The 22064-nt window shown below is 41.6% G+C and overlaps 1 protein-coding gene across 3 annotated transcripts in view; it reads right to left on the bottom strand.

Annotated features, from left to right (window-relative positions):
* Window positions 1-19011, bottom strand: part of Iws1 (interacts with SUPT6H, CTD assembly factor 1) — a 42694-nt gene extending 23683 nt beyond the window's left edge. Inside the window, exons 1-5 of one of the 3 annotated variants that reach the window (XM_010637668.3) lie at window positions 18517-19011; window positions 16759-16874; window positions 3589-4690; window positions 1683-1872; window positions 1084-1141 (exon numbers count right to left, since the gene is read on the bottom strand). In XM_010637668.3, the coding sequence (XP_010635970.1) occupies window positions 1084-1141; window positions 1683-1872; window positions 3589-4690; window positions 16759-16874; window positions 18517-18550 (1500 nt within the window). In that variant the 5' untranslated portion in view covers window positions 18551-19011. The remainder of the gene's footprint in view (window positions 1-1083; window positions 1142-1682; window positions 1873-3588; window positions 4691-16758; window positions 16875-18516) is intronic. The other 2 variants (XM_010637665.2, XM_019209519.2) reach the window with 2 other exon arrangements.
* Window positions 19012-22064: the final 3053 nt, after the last annotated feature.

The following is a 22064-nucleotide window of genomic DNA, read 5'->3' as shown; positions in this document are numbered from 1 at the left end:
TTTTTTGAGACAGAGTCTTACTTTGTAGTTGGGACTGACCTGGAACTCACTATGTAGCCCAGGCTGGTCTCGAACTCACAGTGATACTCCTGCCTCAGCCTCCCCAAGTGCTGGGATTACAGGCATGCACCAACACACCCAGCTGGTTTTGATTTTTGAAACAGGGTCTCACTATGCATTTCAGGTTGGCCTTGAATTCACTGTGTAGCCCAGGGTGGCCTTGACTCTGCAATCCTCCTGCCTGTCTCCTAAATGCTGAGATTACAGGCATGTGCCACCACGCCTGGCTTCTACCTGGTTCTTTCCTGGATCTGTCTTGTCCTTTCAAGTATGCTTTGTTCTGATGAAATTTTTCTTTGAACATATTTTTCAAGGTATTGTCTATTTTTAGTATTATTAGTTACTACTGTTCCCTTTTATCTTTCACTGAATACTGTATATATTAAAAATTTGAATCACTATAATCTGATTTCTGAGCTAAGGTTCACTAGCCTTCTAGATGACTCAAGTTGGCCTAAAACCTAAGCAAAGGCTATTTTTCTTCAGTCATTCTTAATCCTTTGGTGCTGCTCTTGGAGTCACAATCTAGAGCACAGGGTTTTCAAGGTCTTTAACCTCCCAGGCCTTGAATTTTAAATTTTGTTCCTAAGGCCTGCTTTGCAGTGGGGCAAACACTCCCCCGCAAAAAAGCAGTCTCAACTGCTCAGTCATCTTTACAGGTTTCTATGTGCTGCCAACTCATTGCTACTTTGTTCCTTAGATAATTTCTAAATGTTTTTCTAGCTGTCGGTTTAATCCAAAATACCTAGACTGGCACTGGCAAAAGTGGAAGCTCCACACTACCGCAACACTTTTTAGCACAATGTCTTTGTCTCTCCAAGTTAGCTCAGTTGGTAATTTCCTTTCACGTCTTTGTATTTCACTCTGTCTTTTAGTATTTCACTTTCTGAATCATTTTCTTCTGGATTTTTCCCCTGAATACATCATAGTGATTTATTCCCACTTATTGTAATACTGTACTAGAGAACCACTACCATAAAACAGAAAAAAGCAGTTAAGACCAAGTATTTCCATCATACTTACTGTAAATTCTTCTTCTTCTTCATCACCAGATTCTCCAAATATGTCTGCAATAAGATTTCTAAAAAAGAAACACATTATAAAAGCATTAATCTGCTTTCTCCCCATTTGCATAGAAATCCTTTTAAAATAGGGTACAATTTATACATAGAAAAATGTGTGTATCTTAAGTGTCCCATTCAATGGGCATTAAGAATGTATACATTCGTGTAAGCAGCACCCCTACCAAGATGCACAATAACCCCATCTCCCCAGAAAGTTTCCCATCCACCCTTCTAGTCAGACCCTCAACACCAACACCCTGGAAGCCATCAGTACTCTGATTCCCATCATCACAGATTAGTTTTGCCCGCTCTTAAACTTTACATGAAAAGAATATGTCTCTGCGCTGTCTGCTTCCTTCATTTACTCTATTATTTTGGGGTCCATCTATGTTAGACACAGTATGTGTACAGGTAGTTCAGGAACTAAGACCCTAATTTCCAAAGTCATAAAATTAGGCAGTATCTTGTCATGAAATCTTAACACACGTTTAAAATTTCTGCAAGACAAACACTCCATCATACCAATAACTAGAAAAGTCACATGATATTGTCACTTACTCTTCTTCATTGCCCGACTCACTATCACTTCCAAACAGATCCTTCTCTTCGTTCTTTTTATCAGACAATTCTTTGCCTGCTTCTTCTTCGCTGTCTGACACTACAGTCTTCTCTCTTTTGCTTGACTTGTCTGATACCACATCACTATCAGAGTCATCGGCATCAGAGACAACACGACTCTTTTTTGCTGCTTTTAAGGAAAAAAAAATCATCATTAATCTTACTTTGCCAAATCATTCTACTAAACATAATGAAGCAGGGTGTGGCGGCGTGTGCCTATAATCCTAGTGCTCAGGAGGCTGAGGCAGGATTGTCACGAGGCCACCCTGGACTACACAATGAGTTCAAGATCAGCCTGAAATACACAGACAGGAGACCCTATCTCACATAAATAAATAATAAACATAATGGGTACTCTCAGATGTCCCTGTGATACACACAAAAGAAACAAAAAACAAAGGGTCCAACACATGGTTAAAAACTGAAAATAAACAAATAAAAAGGAATTAGCAGTGAGTGTAGCTCAGTGATACAGTGCTTGCCTAGTATGCCCAAGGCCCTGCATTCAACCCTCAGTACTGCAAAAACAAAAACAAAACTTCCCAGCTGGGTGTGGTGGTGAACGCCTACATAGTGAGTTCCAGGTCAGTCTCAACAAACAAAAAACAAAACTTCCCAAATAACACACATTCAGAGTCATCTTAGAAACTGTGGGTTTGTTTTTTTTGTTGTTGTTTTTTTGAGACAGGGTCTCACTATGTAGATGAGACTGAACTAGAACTCACTATGTAGCCCAGGTTGGTCTCAAACTCACAGTGATCTTCCTGCTGGCCTCCCAAGAGCTGGGGTTACAGGCATGTGCTGACACACCCAGCAAAACTGTGTTATTTTGCTTAGTTAAAAAGTGGTCAAAAGATGAGGAAAGAAATCATAAAGTTGCCATCAATAATCATCTTTCCTTTTAAGGTCAGCAATTAAGGATAGCAACTGGCACCCTTTTCACAATGACTAGTATTACAAATAATGAGGCAAAATGATCACAAATTGGACACCAGCCTGGGCTACATAGTGAGTTCATGGCTAGCCTTAACCACATAGTAAGACTCCAACTAAAAAAACAAACAAACAAACAAACCAAAGAGGGGAAAAAGGCTGGCTATTCCTTTCTAGGACTATTCATGTTTCTTAATTACTGCTTGTCAGTTGGACATTTCTCTTTTTGGGTGGGGGGCATTGGGGATCGAACTCGGGTCTTTGCACTTGCAAGGCAGGCGGCAGCACCACTGAGCTACATCCCCAGCCCTGACATTTCTCATCTTTCTGGATAAACTGACAGTATTTGTGATACTCTTTTAACGTTCTCCTACCAAGTTATTATGGAATGTTTTTTTCCAAAGAAGTTGCTTCCCAAGAAAATAATCAAGCAAAATTACTACCTGTGAAAACGGGGTCCCAGGTAGCCAAGACTGGAATACTCTGCAGAGACACGGAGCCTGTAAATACAAACCTCCCAAACCTCCCTGTATTTGGGTACTCAATGGTATTTAACAAACAGAAAGAAATACCTTCGTAGGCTCAGTTACTATCTGGTGGGAACCTACTGAACCAGCATTACGGAGACCCTCAGCCAACTCGACAGTTGGATTTTCATGTAAACCCACTTCTCTGGAACATTCCCCTTTCAGGTAAAGACAATCTAAGTCCTACACTCTTAGTCTAGCTTATCATTCTGAACAGCCAAAAGGTAACAGACATTGCCAGAACAAGTCAAAGGATGTTTAATAATAAGCTCAGCCAATGAGAACCAGGAATAGAGAATCAAGATGAAGAATATGAATTTAAGGTAACTGAAAAGGACACAGTTAAAAGCTTGGGCGATAAGGAAAGCTACCCAAATAACCCTTACAGGATCTTTCTTCATCTTCACTATCAGAAAGCACAGCGGCTTTCCGCTTTGCTACTCTTTCTTCCTCGCCTTCTTTTTCTTCATCTTCATCACTGTCTATTTTCTGCCTTTTGGGTACTTCGTCCTCGCTGTCAGAACTGTGGAACTTGTTTTTGGCTGTATGGATATCTGAGTAGGAGTCATTCTGAAGCTCTGGATCTGCTCCCTTATTCTCTCCGTCACTGTCCTCATCTGACTGTGGCTTCTGTCTGAGGGTGGCAGTGTCCTCAGCCTCAGAGTCACTAGCAGGTCCCTTCTGAGGCTCCTCATTCTCAGAGTCGCTGACTTGGGGTTTGGGGAGCTCCTCATTTTCCGAGTCACTGGCCTGGTGCCTTGGGGGGTCCTCACTTTCCGAGTCACTAATTTGGGACTTGGGGAGCTCCTCATTCTCCGAGTCACTGGCCTGGTGCCTTGGGGGGTCTTCACTTTCAGAGTCACTAACTCGGGGCTTAGGGAGCTCCTCATTTTCTGAGTCACTGGCCTGGTGCCTTGGAGGGTCCTCACTTTCTGAGTCACTGATCCGGGGTTTGGGAAGCTCCTCATTTTCTGAGTCGCTGGCCTGGTGCCTTGGAGGGTCCTCACTTTCTGAATCACTCATTTGTGGCTTGGGGGCCTCCTCATTTTCCGAGTCGCTGGCCTGGTGCTGTGGGGGCTCCTCACTCTCAGAGTCAGTGCCTTGAGGTTTTAAAGCCTCAGCCTCAGAGCCACTGGTGGGACTCTTCTGGAGCTCTTCCATCTCCGAGTCACTGGCAGGATGCTTCTGAACCTCTTCGTTTTCAGAGTCGCTTGCATGCCCGTTAAGCAGCTCATGTTCAGAGTCACTCCCAGGTAATTTCTGGGTCTCCTCACTCTCTGAGTCACTCCGGTGCTGATTGGCATCTTCATTGTCAGAATCACTCACAGGAGGCTCTGCGCGCTCCTCAGAGTCAGAATCACTGTCCTTGGGCCTGTGAAGCTCCTCACTTTCAGAGTCACTAGCATTAAGATTTGAGGGCTCGTCATTCTCAGAGTCTGTCATGTGATGTCTCTTAGTGAGGCCATCTTCTGGATCACTACGTTCATTCTGAAAAACAAACAAGAACGCTTTAGCACCATGTAAAACAAATTTGATAAATGTTAAATTTTTCAACAATTCTTTAAGTGTAAGAACATATACACTTAAATGTGTATTTATCCCATACCTACCGAGAAACATCCCACTCTTTAGAGGCCAATCTGTGAAATGGCTTACCATAGTGTGGACCTCCAAAGGAGGAAAAATAACAAACTAATCTGTACTGCATGAGGTTAATTCTGAAGAGACAGATTTAAAAAAAAAAAAGAAAGAAAGAAATTCTAACTTCCTCATATAAAAACCTATTGCTCCCAAAAACCTATTTTTCAGATTAGTGTAATAAAGTTCTTTTACATATAAGCATTCTTGGGTTTTATTTTAGGGAAAAAGATCATAAAACTTAACTGTATTTAAGGGTCAAATAACATATTCTCCTATGAGAATCTAAACAAAGAAAGGAGTTACCATTTTCTAAGCATTTATTAAGAGCATGTAGTATTTTGTGCTCTCTCATGTTCATTTTTCCCTCACAACATTTCTTCTCATGTAAGACAATAGGCTTTGCATAATCACAGTTATACACTTGCTACCTGTGGAACAAAAGCTTTGTTTTAGGAAGAACGTGATTAATCTAAACTAACACATAATGTAACCTGAAATAACTACTTTGAAAACATTCTCTCCAGAGTACAAACTTAACATGCACGTGCTATGTAAAAATACAGGGGCCAAGGATTTAGCTCAGTGGTGCCGCTGCCTGCCTCCCTAGTGCAAGGTCCCGAGTTCGATCTCAGGTACCAAACAAACAAACAGAAAAGCCGGGTGTGATGGCGCATGCCTGTAATCCCAGCACCCTGGAGGCTGAGGTAGAAGAGTTTAAGGCCAGTCTGGGCTACATAGTGAGTTCAGGGTCAACCTGAACTACAAATGGAGATACTACCTCAAAAAAACTAGAAAAGATATACAAAATTAAACACACCAAAATACCAGTAACAAGTATTTTAGGATTTAGAAAATCTCTAGAATCTCTACTAGAAACACAAAGTATTTCTGTGTTTGAAGGTCCTTCTTAAAAATCTACTGAGCCAAATATTTCTTGAGAATATATGACTGAGGCTACATGGACTTAGCATAGATTAATTTTCAAGAATCAGAGTCTCTAATAACACATGTGCCCACCATCATACTATGTAGTTAAGTGATGATAGAACTAAATGACAAGAAAAATGGCATGAAGCTATTATCACAAAACTGATTCTTCAACTTCCTTGGGCTCATTTAAAGACTAAATATGCTGTGTTTACAACTTTAAAGACCATATAAGCAAGCCTACAAAGCAAAGTTTATTTTTAATATTTTATTTCCATGACAACACAGCATGCCAAAGAAGAGCTGCTACATAAATTAACTGAAATATGAACTCATCAAAATCATAAATATTTCAAAATTCCCAAGGGCATTTTCTTGAGTTCTCACACTAGGCACTCAGGACGGTACTACGCTCCCTGCCACATACCTACTCTCCCAGCGAAAATGGTATTTACCTATTAAATGTGACATTAGCATAGGATGAAGAACACAGAATCTTGCCAGTGCAGTACAATAATCCATACACTCCTTAAGGTTTACTCTAGCCATACTTCCTAACTTAAAAGAATGTAGACAAAAAATTTATCTAGATAGAATGTAAGCTCTAGGAACACAGGTAGTAATGGGTGTATTTTCTTCACTGAGGCATCCTAGAGCACAGAACGGTTTTGAGCCACACACATTCACAAAAAAGTACTTACTGAATGGATAATAAAAGAGTAAGTAGAAATACACAAAGTGAGGAATAATTAATTCAGAAGCATGTTTAATGCTACGGTGGGCAAGGCACTAACAATTAAGGCTGAGTATGTTTCTCAGTGCCTGACCCTGATGACCTATCGTCCATGAGAAACCAGCCAAACACCATAAACCCACTGAAACAGAGGTATAATATGTACTATTATGAAAGTATGCGTATAGCATTTTTGAAAACCTATAGGAAATGAACGGATTTATGAAACTGAGTTGTAAAAGTTGTGAAGGCAACAGGTATTTCTCCACTTAGTTTGTGATGACTGCATAGTTAATTAGGATGGAGGATACAGGAACCAAAAGAAGGCAAAATGCAAAGTGCAAACTGGCCTTTAGAAAGATTATCATGGCATATACATCACAGAACTCGTTTATGTGCGAGTCAATTCATTTTAGGTGCAAACGGTAATGATCTTGGTTAGGTCTAGAAACAAGAACAATCTTCAGAACCAAAGTGAGATGAATGACTAAGAGAAAGTAAGAATCTGGGCGGCTCAGACAACTTAGAAAAGGGAACACCAGATCTTTTCACTTAGAATACCATCAATAACACGACTCAGCTATTTCATTGTCTAAAATCTAACTTTTATTTTATTTTTTTGGTACTGGGGATCAAACTCAGGTCCTTGTGCTTGCAAGGAAAGCGGCAGAACCACTGAGCTAAATACCCGGCCCTAAAAATCTTTTAAATTTCTAGGAGAGATGATCTAATTGGCCAAGGCAGTATCAGACTTAACCAGTTATGGCCAAAGTAGAAGCCCACACTGGGAGCCACTCCCAAAAGCACAGAGATACACACTATCACTGGGCAAGGGCCCTAAAACTTAACTACAACCCTCTATCCTGAATTCCCTGACACATAATGTATGCACTGCAAAACAAACAGTGCAAGGACATTACATATAAAAACAACCCTAAACTTACGGATTTCCATCAACTTTAAAGGAGTTTCACAAGAGCCTGGGTATCATGTGGCATGATAGGGAGAAATCACTAAGGTAAGAAAGTGCTAGTCAACAGACTCAAGCTTGAGGATAAATAGCCAATGACAAAGAATTTGTGAAAAGTATATTAGAAATTATACAGTTAATTCCAAGTTATCATAATATTCAAATGTCTCAGGCCAGTTTTGGCAATTAAGTTATAAATTTGGAATGCAAGTTTTTAGAAGTCAAATATAAGCACAACATACAGTAGAAAGTACAACTGAAATGGCATTTTTTTAATAATGCAAGAAACACTGGTTGGCACTGTCAGAAAAACTGAGCATACTGAGGCTTTAGAAATGTCTACAATGTCTCACACGTCCCTGTTAATAATACTTTACACTGCAGTTGTAAAGAACTACTGGTTACCCATTGTCGAGAGAAATCTTTTTAAATTTAGCACACAACTCTTTTACAGACCAAGGCCACAAATACACACAAAGAAACAACTGACATTCTAGGACCTTGCACTTGCCAGGCAGGCGGCAGAACCACTGAGCCAAATACTGGGCCCGACATTCTTTTCTTTTTTTTTCTCCACAGTTCAAGGGATCGAACTCAGGACCTTGTACTTGTGAAGCAAGCCACAATGCCACTGAACTAAACCCCCAGCCTTCTAACTGACATTCTTAAACTGAAAAGCAAATACTAAAACTGTGGTAAGCGTTAATTTGTATGTTTCAAAGAAGTACATCATCAAATCTAAAAACTGCCAAAGAAGGTACTTGTTTTCCTTCACCCATCAGAAATGTCAAACTCAAAACAACTGCAGGGAGTGGTACACACACCTGTAGTCCTAGCACTCGGGAGGCTGAGGCAGGAGGATCACCATGAGTTTGAGGCTAGCCTGAGCTACATAGTAAGTTCCAGAGCAGTCTGAACTACATAGTGAGACCCTGTCTCAAAACAACAAGTGAAATTGTACACTACCTTACCATTGGCTAAATCAGTAAAACAGTGAACAGTTAAGTTACACAGTAAATTCCATGAGGAAATGACTATCGGACAATTACGAAACAAACATGCTTCACCTGACCCTACATCCAGAGCCTCTTAACTGAAATCCTCCTACTGGAATCTGTCAATAAAGTCAGTTTAATCGGCACAGGAAAGAAGCTGCGAGGTGCTGAGGATCTATCTCAGTGATACTGCACTTGCCTAGCATGTGTGTCTCGCAGGTTGGCAGTAACAGAGAATAAATAAATACAAGTTTAAAAAAGGAAGAATCTGAGAAAACCAATAACAAATAAAATGATGTTAACCCTCTGCAGTTCTTGGGCAGCTGCTCAAAAGAAACTCCATTTTTATAAGCACACACATAAAATGAAGCTGCACAGTACAGTGCAAAACACTCCTGATGACTACTAGGAAGAAAGGTTCTACGTAATGAATGCTTAAGATTTTATGAAAAGTCAAATCTTGCCTACCTCTCCAGACTCATTTCTGCCAGCTCAGCAACATTAATATAAGATTCATCCAAAGTTCCCAAACTTTAGCCAGCACAGGAATCTCTTGAGGAGCTTTGGTGAAAGCTTCTCACCTCCAGATATCAATTCATTAGATCTGGGGAATGAGTCAAAGAATTTTCATTTTGACAAGAGATCTACGTGACTGACCACATTTAAAACCCTATTCCAGCGATCTGGAAGTACTGATTCAGTCAGCCCATGCATTTACAAACGTGGTTTTGTTTGCCTAGATGCTCTCATCTTCACCTTATCCTTTTCATAACTTTAAACCTGGCAAAAATATTCCTCTCCTGAAGCCTCTTTCATCTTTCTAGATGCAAGAGAATGTGACAGTTAAGAACACAGACTTTTAGAGTCAGAAAGGCCTGGGGTGCAAACCCAAGCTCTGCCACTTTCTACTGCGTGGTGGCTGGAAATTTTCCCAATTCCTCAAACCTCCAAGGTCTCAATGTGATGAAGTTAGGACTAGTGTTTACACCTTAGGGAGCTACTCTGAAAATTAAGTGCTTGCAAGACAGTTAATAACAAACTCTTATTAATTACTAGGTGCAGAACATTCACTCTTCAAGACTCAGCTCATCCTCTGTGAAGGCTAAGCAAATTAGTAACCCTCCTTCATATTTTCATGGGATCTTCTGCTTCTTCTTGACTGGAGACTGCCTGTTCACACATTTACCATCAGCATATACTGACCTTTGAGATCAAAAAGCTTTTTTTTTTTTTGGTACTGGGGATCAAACTCAGGACCTTGAGCTTGTGAGGCAGGCACGGTGCCACTGAGCTAATCCCCATCCCTAGAAATCATTTTTAAAAATGTTTTTCACCCCAGCAGAATAAGGAAACCAAAACGACTTCACTGGCCAGGCGTGGTGGGCACACTTGTACTCCCAGCACGCAGGAGGATTGCTGTGTGTGAGGCCATCTGGGCTACATAGTGAGCTCCAGGACAGCCTATAATATAGCGAGACCATCTCAAAATAATAATAATAATAATAATAATAATAATAATAATACTAAGCCGGGCGTGGTGGCACACGTCTGTAATCCCAGCACTTGGTAGGCTGAGGCAGGAGGATCGCTCTGAGTTTGAGACCAGCCTGGGCTACATAATGAGTTCCAGGGCAGTCTCAACTACATAGTGAGACCCTGTCTCAAAAAACAAAACAAAACAAAACAACAATAATAATAATAATAAAAAGAGTATCATCGGCCTTCTTCACTGTCCAGAGCTACTGTAAGATAGCATAATGGGTATTTATTTCAGTTCTCAAAGATGTTATGTTTTTATTTAACCTTTACAAGAGCCTTCTTAGCCCACAGTCAAGAAGATGAACTGAGGCTTACAAAATGGAATACTTTTTCTAGAGCCTAGTAATTATGGAAGGCAAAGCTAGAGCTGAGTGTGGTGACTCATGCCTATAATCTCAGAACTCTGAGGGGCTGAGGCAGGAAGATCAAAAGTTCAAACCCATCCTGGGCAACTCGGTGAGGCTATCTCAAAATACAAAATAAAAAAGTAATCTGGGAATGCAGCTCAGTGCAAAGTCCCTGAGCTCAATCACCAAGACCATTTAAAACAAAATAAATGATGAGAAAGAAGAAAGCTAGCACTCAAAACCAAATCCTGGCCATCACATCATCCCACCTTTCACTGTAAAGACTGATATTAATCCGAACAGCGCCACCACCATTCCACAGAGATGTGCGTTACACCATCTGGTCCAAAGTTAACTCTCTATCACCTCCCATCAAGTTGGTCCACCTCCCACACAGGCAACTCTTGCAAAATACCAAGTACTTCCCAATTCTGTGCCTTGGTGTCTGCTGCTCCTACAGTCAGTTACAGTTGGCGCCATCACCGCCTGTCACCTGTCTCTCCCACTGGCAATGTCACTCTGTCCACTGAAATATCCATGGAGCCTCCCTCCCACAGCGCCTTTCACATCATGGCGCCCCATACAACCCCCAAGCAGATAGGTCTGCCACACCCATCTGGACAAAGAAGATCCTGAAGTTTTAAGTTTATAGTGCTAAGTCTAGAGAACAGTAAATATTTTTAAATGTTTCTGGAAAGACATAATGCACGAATATACACATTACGCAAACTAAGCAACAATGCCAAAATTTAGGGAAGTGTGTTTCAATTTAAAGATTTGATTATCTTGATTTGAAAACCATATGACAAAGTTGGGCACAGAGAAATAAATGCTGTCTACTATTGCAGTGATACCTGCGCAGGTAGAAATACAAAGTCTTTAAAGAAAATACTCAAGTCTAATCTTTATATACTTGTCTCCCAATTTAAGAAACTCAAATTTCATACAATCTGTTAGAAAACACAATTTGATAGCTAAATATTACAATTTTTTAGTAAGGGAATATATTATTGAAAATGAATTAAAATTCCAGTTACCCCATGTTTTTGAAGGAGCATCATTCTCCATGAGTCACTTAAAATATTTAAGTGGACTATTCAAAATAGCTGTAAATGAGTATGTGCTAAACAAATTGAGTGATACCATTTTTATAAAGCTGTTTGCATGAATAATAAATACTAATGATGAAAGGAAAAAAAGAATTAAGAAATAGAGAAAAGGCTCGGCACAGTAGTGTGCACCTGTAATTCCAGTGTTCTGGGAGGCTGTGGCAGGAGCACTGCAAGGTCCAGCCCAGATTGGACAGCTGAGCTAGACTCTGATTTAAAAAAGAAAAAAGGGGTGTACGGCAGTGAGAAGGCCCTGGGTCCAATCCTTAGTACTGAAAAAACAAAACAAAAGGGACCCAATGAACAAAAGAAAGGTTCTTTACATGGTTCTAAATTTTACATTTTTTAGGTTAATTTTGAATCATTTGACACCTTACGATCATAAAAATGGGTTACTCTATAAAATGCTGGAGCAGTCATTCTACTTATTCTCCCTTTGATTTTAATGATTTATGTGCACTGCAGAAATAAAGACAAATATTAATCATTCCACCTAAAGAGCCTCATTATTTACATTTTGTTATCAATCTCTGAGCACATTTAAGAAATTAAAGATAGGATTGAGGCATCATGGCTTAAAAAAAAAAAGAAATTAAAGTAGGATCTAGAGTCACAATTCTTTTTTGGGGGCTCCCACTGGGGATCAAACCCAGCCTCCAGTATGTTAAACTATCATTCCTCCACAGAACTACATCCCACCTTAAAGCCACAATTTATTGGCCCATATCTGTTAAGTAACACAATGGAATCTCCCATGTATCCAAATATTCCTTGAAAACAATTTAAAAACTGCATCGCCATTCTTACAAATGCCTTTTTTCTTTTTCTTTTTTTTTGGTACCAGGGATTAACTCAGGATCTTGTGCTTGCGAGACAGGCAGTGGCACCACTGAGCTAAATCCCTGGCCCTCTTATTTATGTTTTAATCACTTGTTTTCTATATTGTTTAATATTTACAATGTCCTTCTTGTATTACTATATAACTCATTTGTCTATTTCAGTGTCTTTAACACAAGGGTATCCCTGACTCCTCACCCAAGCAGGGGTAAACGATGTGAAGAGATCTCTTGGGTTGTCCGTGATAGGGGTGGATGTGTCACTAGTATTTCATTTCATGTCTGGGGAACTAAAATGCAAAACATCCTGTAATACAGGCAGGTCAAGCACCCACAGCTGGCCTGGAAGAATGTCTGGACTGGAAGACAACATGGTATGTCTCGATTGGGAGGCCATGGAAAGGAGAAAAGACCTGGAGATCTGACCAATGCATACACAGAAAGCAGATCTCATGAGGTGAAAGAATTCACAAGAACCAACAGAGACTGTGGCAAGAGACAAGCAAAAGATACGGGTCCCTATGAGATATGAAAAGGTTTGGACATGGAGTAAGAGAGAAAAATGAAGCCAAACGAGGACTTCCAGTGTCACAGCACGTCAAGTTCTATAGACCTGCTCCCCAGTGAAATAGTGAGGTATCATTTAAAAGCGACAATCACTTAAACCTCTTGAAATGGTCCTAAGGGCAAAGAGAAAAAGAAGAAATATCCAAGCCGGGCGTGGTGGTACACGCCTGTAATCCAAGCACTCGGGAGGCTGAGGCAGGAGGGGCTGTGAGTTCAAGACCAGCCTGAGCTACATAGTGAGTTCCAGGTCAGTCTCAAAAATCCCAAAACAAAACAAAACAAAACAACGAAAAAAGAAGAAATATCCATAAAAATTTGGCAAAAAAGACAAGAACTAGTTTCTGATATTTGAACTAAGATTACTGTCTCCTTGAAACCTCACAGCTAGCTCAGCAAGGCAGAAACCCTTCTCCAGGCTCCTGCAGACAAAACACAGGCCTTCCCACCCCCATTCCGAGCCTGAGGTCATTCTGACCTGGAAGAACTGGACATTCTGTCCTCAGATGTCTAAGTTCTGGGCAAGTGGACTTCAGAGATGGGTGCTCACATCTTCAGCTCAACCCTTACTCAATGAAAGGGTTACTACTGAGAACAGGCGCCTCACATGAGAGTACAAGGGCTCTTGTCACCCTTGCCTCGGCTTGTGACCCATGCCAGAACAGCTACCATCTCATTCCCACTTCCCCCCAGCAACTTCTTGAGGTGCGGTGTCACTGAAGAAGAAACTTGTCATTATCTTAAGCCCAGGCTGAGAGATTTTAACAGGAGAAAAGAGAACATAACTAGACAACTCCTAATTTCTCCTCAAACAGTATGACTTCACTGGCACCTAGACTGGAGAAGCTGTGCACAAAAACATTTGGGAAGGGATTCTAGACACAGAATAAACTGTAGACCAGCTAGTCTGCAGGAAAGAACCAAGGACTAGGACAGCTAGGAGGAGCCATCCTGAGCTTAGAATACCTATGAAACACTGCTCTCAGATATCATTTCTTCAAATCAGCCAGAATTTGATGGGATTAATACTCAGAGCAACAGCAGTCAAGGAGCAACAAGGAACTTAAAAACAAGAAGGGAGTTTAATCTCAAAGAAAGAGAGACCTGACAGCCTATAATTTTATCAACAATTAAGAAATGTTGAATAAGTACTCAACCAAGCATAGATCTCATATTGAAAGTAACTGAAGAAACAGTATCTTACCTGGACATACCCTACTATGAAGTAGGGCCTAGAAGAGACTTTTTTCTTGTCATCATTCCCTTGACAACACAGTGACACAACTACTTACATCAAATTTCCATTGTAGCATAGGCATAAGCACCTAGAGGATAACTAAAATTCTACAGGAGAATGCCTGTAGGTCATACGCAAATATTATGCCATTTTGATTATTTCTGTTTGGGGCATTGAGGCCCTGACCCTTTGAAGTGTGCACTGAGCTATAGCCTACCCATGATGCTTCTTACGTAAGGGGCTAAAGTATCCTGACTTTTGATAACCCCTGGGTAGGGGAACAGAGTTTTGGAACCAAGCCCTAGGCTCACAGAGGGAGGACAGTGATGCTGCATCCACATCATGCAACCACTAAAATTACAACCAGTGAGATTCTTTAATGCTATGGAGAAATACTTAAGGCACAGCCTTACATCTAGACATAAAATATACACAGTAAAGTCTTGAGTAACTTAAAATACGTACTTTGCATGCATGGGGAGATTTAAAATGTAAAAGAAATAACGTCTAAAGATTAACAGTCATTTCCTTCTGGGACAGATGTTGACTTTCTTCTTTAAACTTCTATACAATTTCCAATTTTTCAACAATATGAACATTTATTTCAAATCCATTATTATCACAAAAAGCAGCTACCTAAAGTTGAGGCACATCACATGTACGTGTAAGTGAGGTGAGAAACCATGAGCGGATGACACTGATCCATCTAATACTGCTTCCAAGGTGGAAACAAAATATTACACACCAAAAGCAGTAACTCTTACATTATCAAATAACTCCTATCACGAAAATACTAGACTTTAGCCTAAGAGCCTATAAACAAAGAAGTGACATCAAAATAACCACATGATGAGCCTGTGTTTAGCTCTCTGATCTTCTCAGTCCCTCACTGACTGACTCCTTGGTGCTTGCTGCAGTTTAAATCTAAAATGCCCTCCCAAAGGACCATAGGCTTAGGGGTGCAGCTTCCTCAAGTGCAGAGGTGGCTCCTGAGGGCTCTAGCTCCACTGGTAGGTCAGTCCCTTGATAACATCACGATTTAACGGCATAACTGACAGCTGACAGTCCCCGGAGGAAGTGAAACCTGGTCCCAGGCCTTCTCCTCGGACTCTTTCCCTCCTTTCCTTGGTGGCCATGAAATGCAGGGCTTTCCTCCACCATGATGCTTCTGCATCACCACAGCCCTAACAGCAATGGAGCTGGCACTGCTATGGACTGAAACTTCTGAATCTGTGAGCCAAAACTTTTTCTCTAAGTTGTTTTTCTCAGGCATTTGTTCACAGTGATAAAAGACCAACTCATATGCAGCCCTTCAAGACTTCAAGCACACTCTCACCTTGGGCCCTTGACTGGAATGTTCTTCCCTACAGACACTGTCCACACGGCTCTGTCCTGCTTCCCTTCCTGCCTTGGCTCCAATGCCAGATCCCCAGTAGGCTGACGAAGACTTCCCTATTCAACAGTGAAGCCCCTTCATCCTGGCATCTGACAACCTTCATGCTCCGTTTTGCTTTTTGGTAGTACGGAGATTGAAACCAGGGCCTCAGATATGCCAGACAGGCATTTAGTTTTCTTCTTCGTCCACAGCATTTGTCACCTTCTGACAAAATATACAACTTTTAAAACGTTTATATTGTCTGCATGTCTTTCTCCGCCCACTGGAAAATAAACCCAAAAGAAAGATTTTGACTTTTGGTCTCTGATGTGTTCAAAGCACCAAAAAAGCACCATGCATAGTAAGTGCTCAATAAGTACATATCAATGTATAAATACCCAATAATACAAATGTATAAATATAAAAATGGCACGATAAAATTTTACTACTTAAAACTGCACCATTTTCCTTGCATGTGTAATCAAGGGAAATATGATGTACACAGCTCTTAGAAAGCCTGTCCATCTTTATCATTCTTGTTTCAGTCTGTGTCTACTAAAAAACTTATGTTGATTTACTGAAAAATGTCTAAATTTTATTTTGTTAACACTGTGTAGGAGAGGCTGCACATAGCCAGGGAGGCATATTACGTAGTTTTAAATATATTTACATATTAGGCCAAATACATTATAATGTGTAAGATCTACTCTGCATTATTAAACAAAAGCAATCTTGAAACTACACTTGCTTTATTATATGCACTCTAACAGTTCAAACAAGAAGGCCAACTCTTGATAAAAAGTTTGAGAGGTGATAACTTTGTAACTTTCTATCTCAACTTTTCTTCAGATTGCAAATGCTCACTGCCCCAGTGAGACATTATTTGGAATGGGGAAAACAATCAAATTTGAAAGGCCTAGGTTATTTATTTATTTTTCTGGTACCAGGAATCAAACTCATGGCCTTGTGCTTGAGAGGCAGGTGGCAGCACCACTGAGCTAAATCCCCGGCCCAGGCCTAGGTTATTTTCAAAGCAAAGTATGTGTTGTTAAAAAGTGCCTAATACTTAACATTCAACCCAATCAGAACTTATTTACCTGTACATGTACCAGTAACAAGATCATCCCATTTATTTTAACAGCAGTTTTCTATTACTACTTCTACTTCCTTTACTGTCAAAGATTAAAACCTAAACCCTGTGGTAAGGACTCTACAACTCCTAAACAAAAGAGGTCTCAGAGAGATGCAAGGGCAAAGCTTCCCCAAAGTTGTTTAGCTGATACCTCTGAATGCCGTTCAAGGCTTCCAGTGTCAGATCCGGAATGCTGCTCATTGATATCATCCTCACCATCTGACCCTGAATCCCGTTCATCCTGTACTGGGGTAGCACCACCATCATCTGCTTAAAAACAAACAAACAAACAAAAAAAAAAAACAAAGGTGGATGACGTCTACAGGTGCCACTAAAACAATGAATCAAGAATATCAGAGCAAAACTTACCACAGACAAAGTAAAGACACTAATATTTTGAACAAAACAATATTTATATAAATACCAACAATTACTAACAATGTATCATAAGTGGTAGCAAAAATACTTGAGAAATATGAACCTTAAAATCACTAAAGCTGGATGTGGTGGCACATGTCTGTAATTCAGCACTCAGGAGGCTCGTGCAGGAGTGACACAAGTTCAAGACCAGCCTGGGCTATATAATGAGTTCAGGGCCAGCATGAACCACACAGAAAAGACTTCGTCTCAAAAAAATAAAGAATATCACTAAAAACCAAGTCAGTAACTTCTAAACAATAGTGTGCTGCTCAGTTATTTCAATTCTTATGCTAGAAACCATCTTTCCACAACATTTACCAACTTCTAATGCGTTACATGATTTTTCAAATTATTTTGGCTCATTTGGGTTACTTTCCAGTTCTTGGAGCCTAGGACACTGCCTGACTTACGCAAGTTACTGGTACACTGCTTCTGCAAGAGGAGCACAATAACTCCCGCCTGGAAACAGTGAAAACTTACTAAAGTATACACTGTGTTACAAAATGAGTTGTAAATATGAACTGCTACCTCACTTTAACCACTACTTTAAAAATATGAAATAAAATTGGGGTTTAGGGCTGTTTACGGCTATTGGAAGACTTGGTGAGATACTTAACAAAAACATTTTACTTCAACTTTGTTACCTTCTAACCTATGTGAAACAAATGAATTGGAAACACTTCTGAAAACTTTACAAAAAGCTTTAAGCAAAACAGCAGTACACGAATGAAAAGCACTTGCAGTTATTTTGATTTGCTGCCAAAATAAAGAATGGAGATGAACTCAGAGCAGTAACATCTTAAGGCTTAACCAACTACTTCAGCCCTTTGATACAGAAAGCAAACAACCCACCATGTCCTGTCCTATGCGTCTTTGTGTCCCCGGTGCCTGGCACAGTGCTAGCAGAGTGGGCCCCAGTGTGTGTACTTGAATAAACAAAAAAGACCAAACTTCTGCCAGGAGGAGAAAGAAGATCTCCAAGTGAAGGAAAAACCACAACACTCACCAATAACCTTACTCTAAAATACTTATGCAACTCCAACAAGGGTGATGCATGTTCTCCGCGGGGAGCCGGTGCTACAGAAATTAAGCGGGGCCTAACTCGAGTGAAAAGTCTAGGAAGGAACCCTGAACCCTCGTGAACATTTCTTTGAATTCTCGATAAACTCATCTTAAAGAAAGAAAAATCCCGCAAGGAGAAAGACATACCTTCCCTAGCACGGTTCCACAGCACCGTAGTTGGCGATTAATACGTGGAAGTGGCTCCCCTATTTCAGCAAAACACTTCACCGGTCCCAAAGACCGCTTTCCCTCTAACTCCCCTCTCCAAAGTTCTATTCCGAGGCCGCGGTTGGTTGCTCGCCTGGCGCGTCCCGCTCCGCCCCGCCGTCCGCTTCGGAACAGGTCCAGGAGGAACGGTCCCCGGGTCTCTGCCTCCCCTCCCGCCGGGAACCGCTGTGCCCCCAGCCGCGTCGCAGCCCCAGCCCACCTGACTGATCGCCACTGTAGTATTCAGAGTCCATCGCAGGCGGGCTCTCCGCGGGGAGTGTCCGCGCCCCGCGCCGCCCCCGTCACCTCCCTTCAGGTGGTGTGACCTCCGATGGCGCGGCGCAGTGCCCCGAGGCTCCCGCCTAATCGGAGAGATCGGAGAAAACGGAGAATAAAAAAAACGGCGGCTGCAGGGCTGAAAGCTTCGACCCGGGAGCCCGCGCAGAAAAGGCCGTACTGAGAGGTCCCCAGGCCTGCAGGTCAAGGCTCTACTTCCGAGAGGCACCGCTGGGGCCAAAATGGCGTCTACCCACGACCCTCAAAGGGATGCAGTGCGCAGGCGCTGTCGTGCGTCAACTCGGCCAATGAAAAGGCGCGACAGTAACGAGGCGAGGCGCTGCCGAAATGGAGACTCCTGGGAAAACTGAGCGGGAGTTCCTGTTTCGGTTAAGTGAGTTTCCTCTCCAGGAATCTTGTCTGTTTCCTGTGGAAAGGGTGTTATTTGCTTACTTCTAACTCTACACTTTGAAGAGTATTTGAGCTACTTTCCGAAAATTGAAGACCTGCCAACATTATACCTTACATCAGCCATATAAACTGTCTTTCCCATCCTGCGGCGAGACGCTCGATTCCCGCCCAGGTTCGTGGAGGAAGTGGCGCGTTACGCGCTGGGACCAGTAGTTCGGAGTTTGCGGCGCTGCGATGCCTTAGCTTATAAAAACAAAGTATTGGTTGTTGGAGAAAAAGGAAAAGAGACAAGAGTGAGAAGCGTTTACTTCCTTATCGTACATAATATTTTTGCTCCAAATGATTTTTTCTATTTGGTGCTACTGAATTTTGTTATTGTGATAGTTAATTTTAGCTGTCAGCTTGACCAGGCTCTTAGTTTTAGACTGAAAATTATATCATCGTCTTCCCTAGTTGAGATCTTCGGACTTAGATTGAGCCCTCTGCTAGCATCTCAGGATCTCAAACTTGCGGATTTGTCAGCCTCCATAATCTTGTGATCCAATTCTGCTAGTAAATCCCCTGCCATCTATCTTGTCTGTCTGCCTGCCTGTGTATATATCTATCCATCCTGCTGCTACTCACTTTGGAGAACTCTAATAAAGTCACAGCATACCGCATTAACTCCGCAGCTCACTAATAGTTTGGAGACCACAGTTAAAAAATTTTAGAAGTGGCAGACTTCAGTTACCCAAAGTATGGAAGCCACCCGTTGGCCAGGATGGGGATACATCCTCTGGCACAGTGTAATAAGAAATACGGTAAATATGGATGTGCGCCCAGTCTAAGAAAAGCTCTATTTCTATTCACACTTATGTATGTGTGTATGCCTTTATGGGTAGATAAGGATTCTTTGTTTTTATTTTGTTTCAGTTTAGTTTTGGTTGGTGGTGAGCTCTACATCACTAAGCATAGGAGCAGGAACCCCAAGTATGTTTTACAGGGATTATGATAGCCGGCTCTGCAATGCAGTACCTGAAAATATCATTGTAAAGGAGGAAAGTATTTTGGTGTCAGCCCATGATCAGCAGGTTCTGTTGTTTTTAGGAGCATGTGAGGCAGAAATGTCACAGCAGCAAAGCTGGACTGGGTGGCACACACCTGTAATCCCAGCACTCAAGAGGCTGAGGCAGGAGGATCACCACGATTTTGAGGAAGCCTAGGCTACATATCAGATTCAAGGCCTGCCTGAACTACATCCTGAGACCCTGTATCCAAAACCAAATAAAACCGAAAGAAATATTATGGCACCAAGGCATGGCAGAAGAAAGCTGCTCACCTCATGGCAGCCAGCAGAAAGAGACAGAAGAGGAGCGAGAGAGGGGCAAATAGAGGGGATAGGGCTGGGGACCCCAGTGACCTACTTCTTCCAGTAAGGTCCTGCCTCCTGATAGCCCGTTCTGCTGTGAACTCATCATGGATCCATTGATTCGTGAGCCAGTCTTCTCTAGGCCCCACCTCTGAACACTGCTGCATTAGGGAATAAGCCCTCAACATTCTACGTGAGTCTTTGGGGGAAACACCTCATACTTATTTTTTTATTTTGGTTTTTTGACATAGGATCTTACTATGTAATTCAGGCTATCCTGTGTGGCCCAGGCTGGCTTCAAACTCACAGCGATCTTCCTGCCTCAGCTTCCCAAGTGCTGGGATTACAGGTGCTTCATAGTAAACTATCATATAGATTAAGCTTTGGGACCATGGTTGAGCCGTTTGTTCACACCTTTTTTTTTCTAAACTATTATTTATTGTGAATATGGAATTTACCGTTTTGACTATTTTAAGTGTACAATTGCACATCATTAGGGGCTGGGGATTTAGCTCAGTGGCGCTACCGCCTGCCTCACAAGCACAAGGTCCTGAGTGATATCCCCAGTACCAAAAAAAAAAAAAAAAGATATAGATACAATTACACATCATTTATTACATTCACAGTATTATGTAGTCACCACTATCTGTTTTCAAAAATTGCCATCACTATAAACAGAAACTCTATGCCAAGTAAATAATACTCTCCTTCTTTGCCATAGCCCTGAATAACTTTGACTTTCTTTCTCAATGAATTTGCCTATTTTTTGAGATTTCTTGTAATGGAAGCATGCAATATTTGTCCTTTTGTGACTGGCTTATTTCACTTGGCATATTTTCAGGGGTCCTTCCACTTCGTAGTATCTATCAGGGTTTGCATTCATTTTTGTGAATAATATTTCATATACATTCATTAATCTGTTGATAGTTGGATAGTCTGTGCCTTTTGACTACTGTGAATAATGGTGCTATGAACAGCAGGATTTCAGGATATAAAAATTAATATATAAAAATCTGTTGTATTTCTATACACTGATAATAATGGGCAAACTCCCCAGAAAAGAATGAAAAGAACCCCATTTACAAGAATGTAATACTATACTTAGGAAATTTAACCAAGGGCATGTACAAGACTTGTGTACTGAAAACTACAAAACTGCTAAGAGAAATGAAAGAAGATACAAATAAACAAAAAGATACCTTGTGCTCATGGACTGCAAGACTTAATATTATTAAAATGAGGCCTTTGATCAGAAACCAGACTTGGGCCGTGTACTCTAACTTCTTAAAGATTTCCTTCACAGACATTCAAGATCGGATCGGCCTCTGATGACCCACGAATAAGAGGCGGCTCTCACCTCCTATTCCCCGCGGGACGGGGTCCCCCCAGAGAGCCGCAACTGGCGCCCAACGTGGTTTACAGAGGTTACCGACTCCCGATCGGACGGCAGAGAGACGACGAGTCCGGAGCCCGCCCGTCAGACACCAGACATTCAAGATCGGATTGGCCTCTGATGACCCACGAATAAGAGGCGGCTCTCACCTCCTATTCCCCGCGGGACGGGGTCCCCCCAGAGAGCCGCAACTGGCGCCCAACGTGGTTTACAGAGGTTACCGACTCCCGATCGGACGGCAGAGAGACGACGAGTCCGGAGCCCGCCCGTCAGACACCAGGTAAGCCCCATCCGGGTGGTGCAGGGTTGGGGTTAGTCAAATCTTAGCTAAGGCACAGCC

Source organism: Fukomys damarensis, unplaced genomic scaffold (genome assembly GCF_012274545.1).
Source record: "Fukomys damarensis isolate Sample0158 unplaced genomic scaffold, DMR_v1.0_HiC HiC_scaffold_29, whole genome shotgun sequence".
Classification (NCBI taxonomy): domain Eukaryota; kingdom Metazoa; phylum Chordata; class Mammalia; order Rodentia; family Bathyergidae; genus Fukomys; species Fukomys damarensis.
Note: the sequence above shows the minus strand (reverse complement) of the source record. Positions and strands in the feature narration are given on the sequence as shown.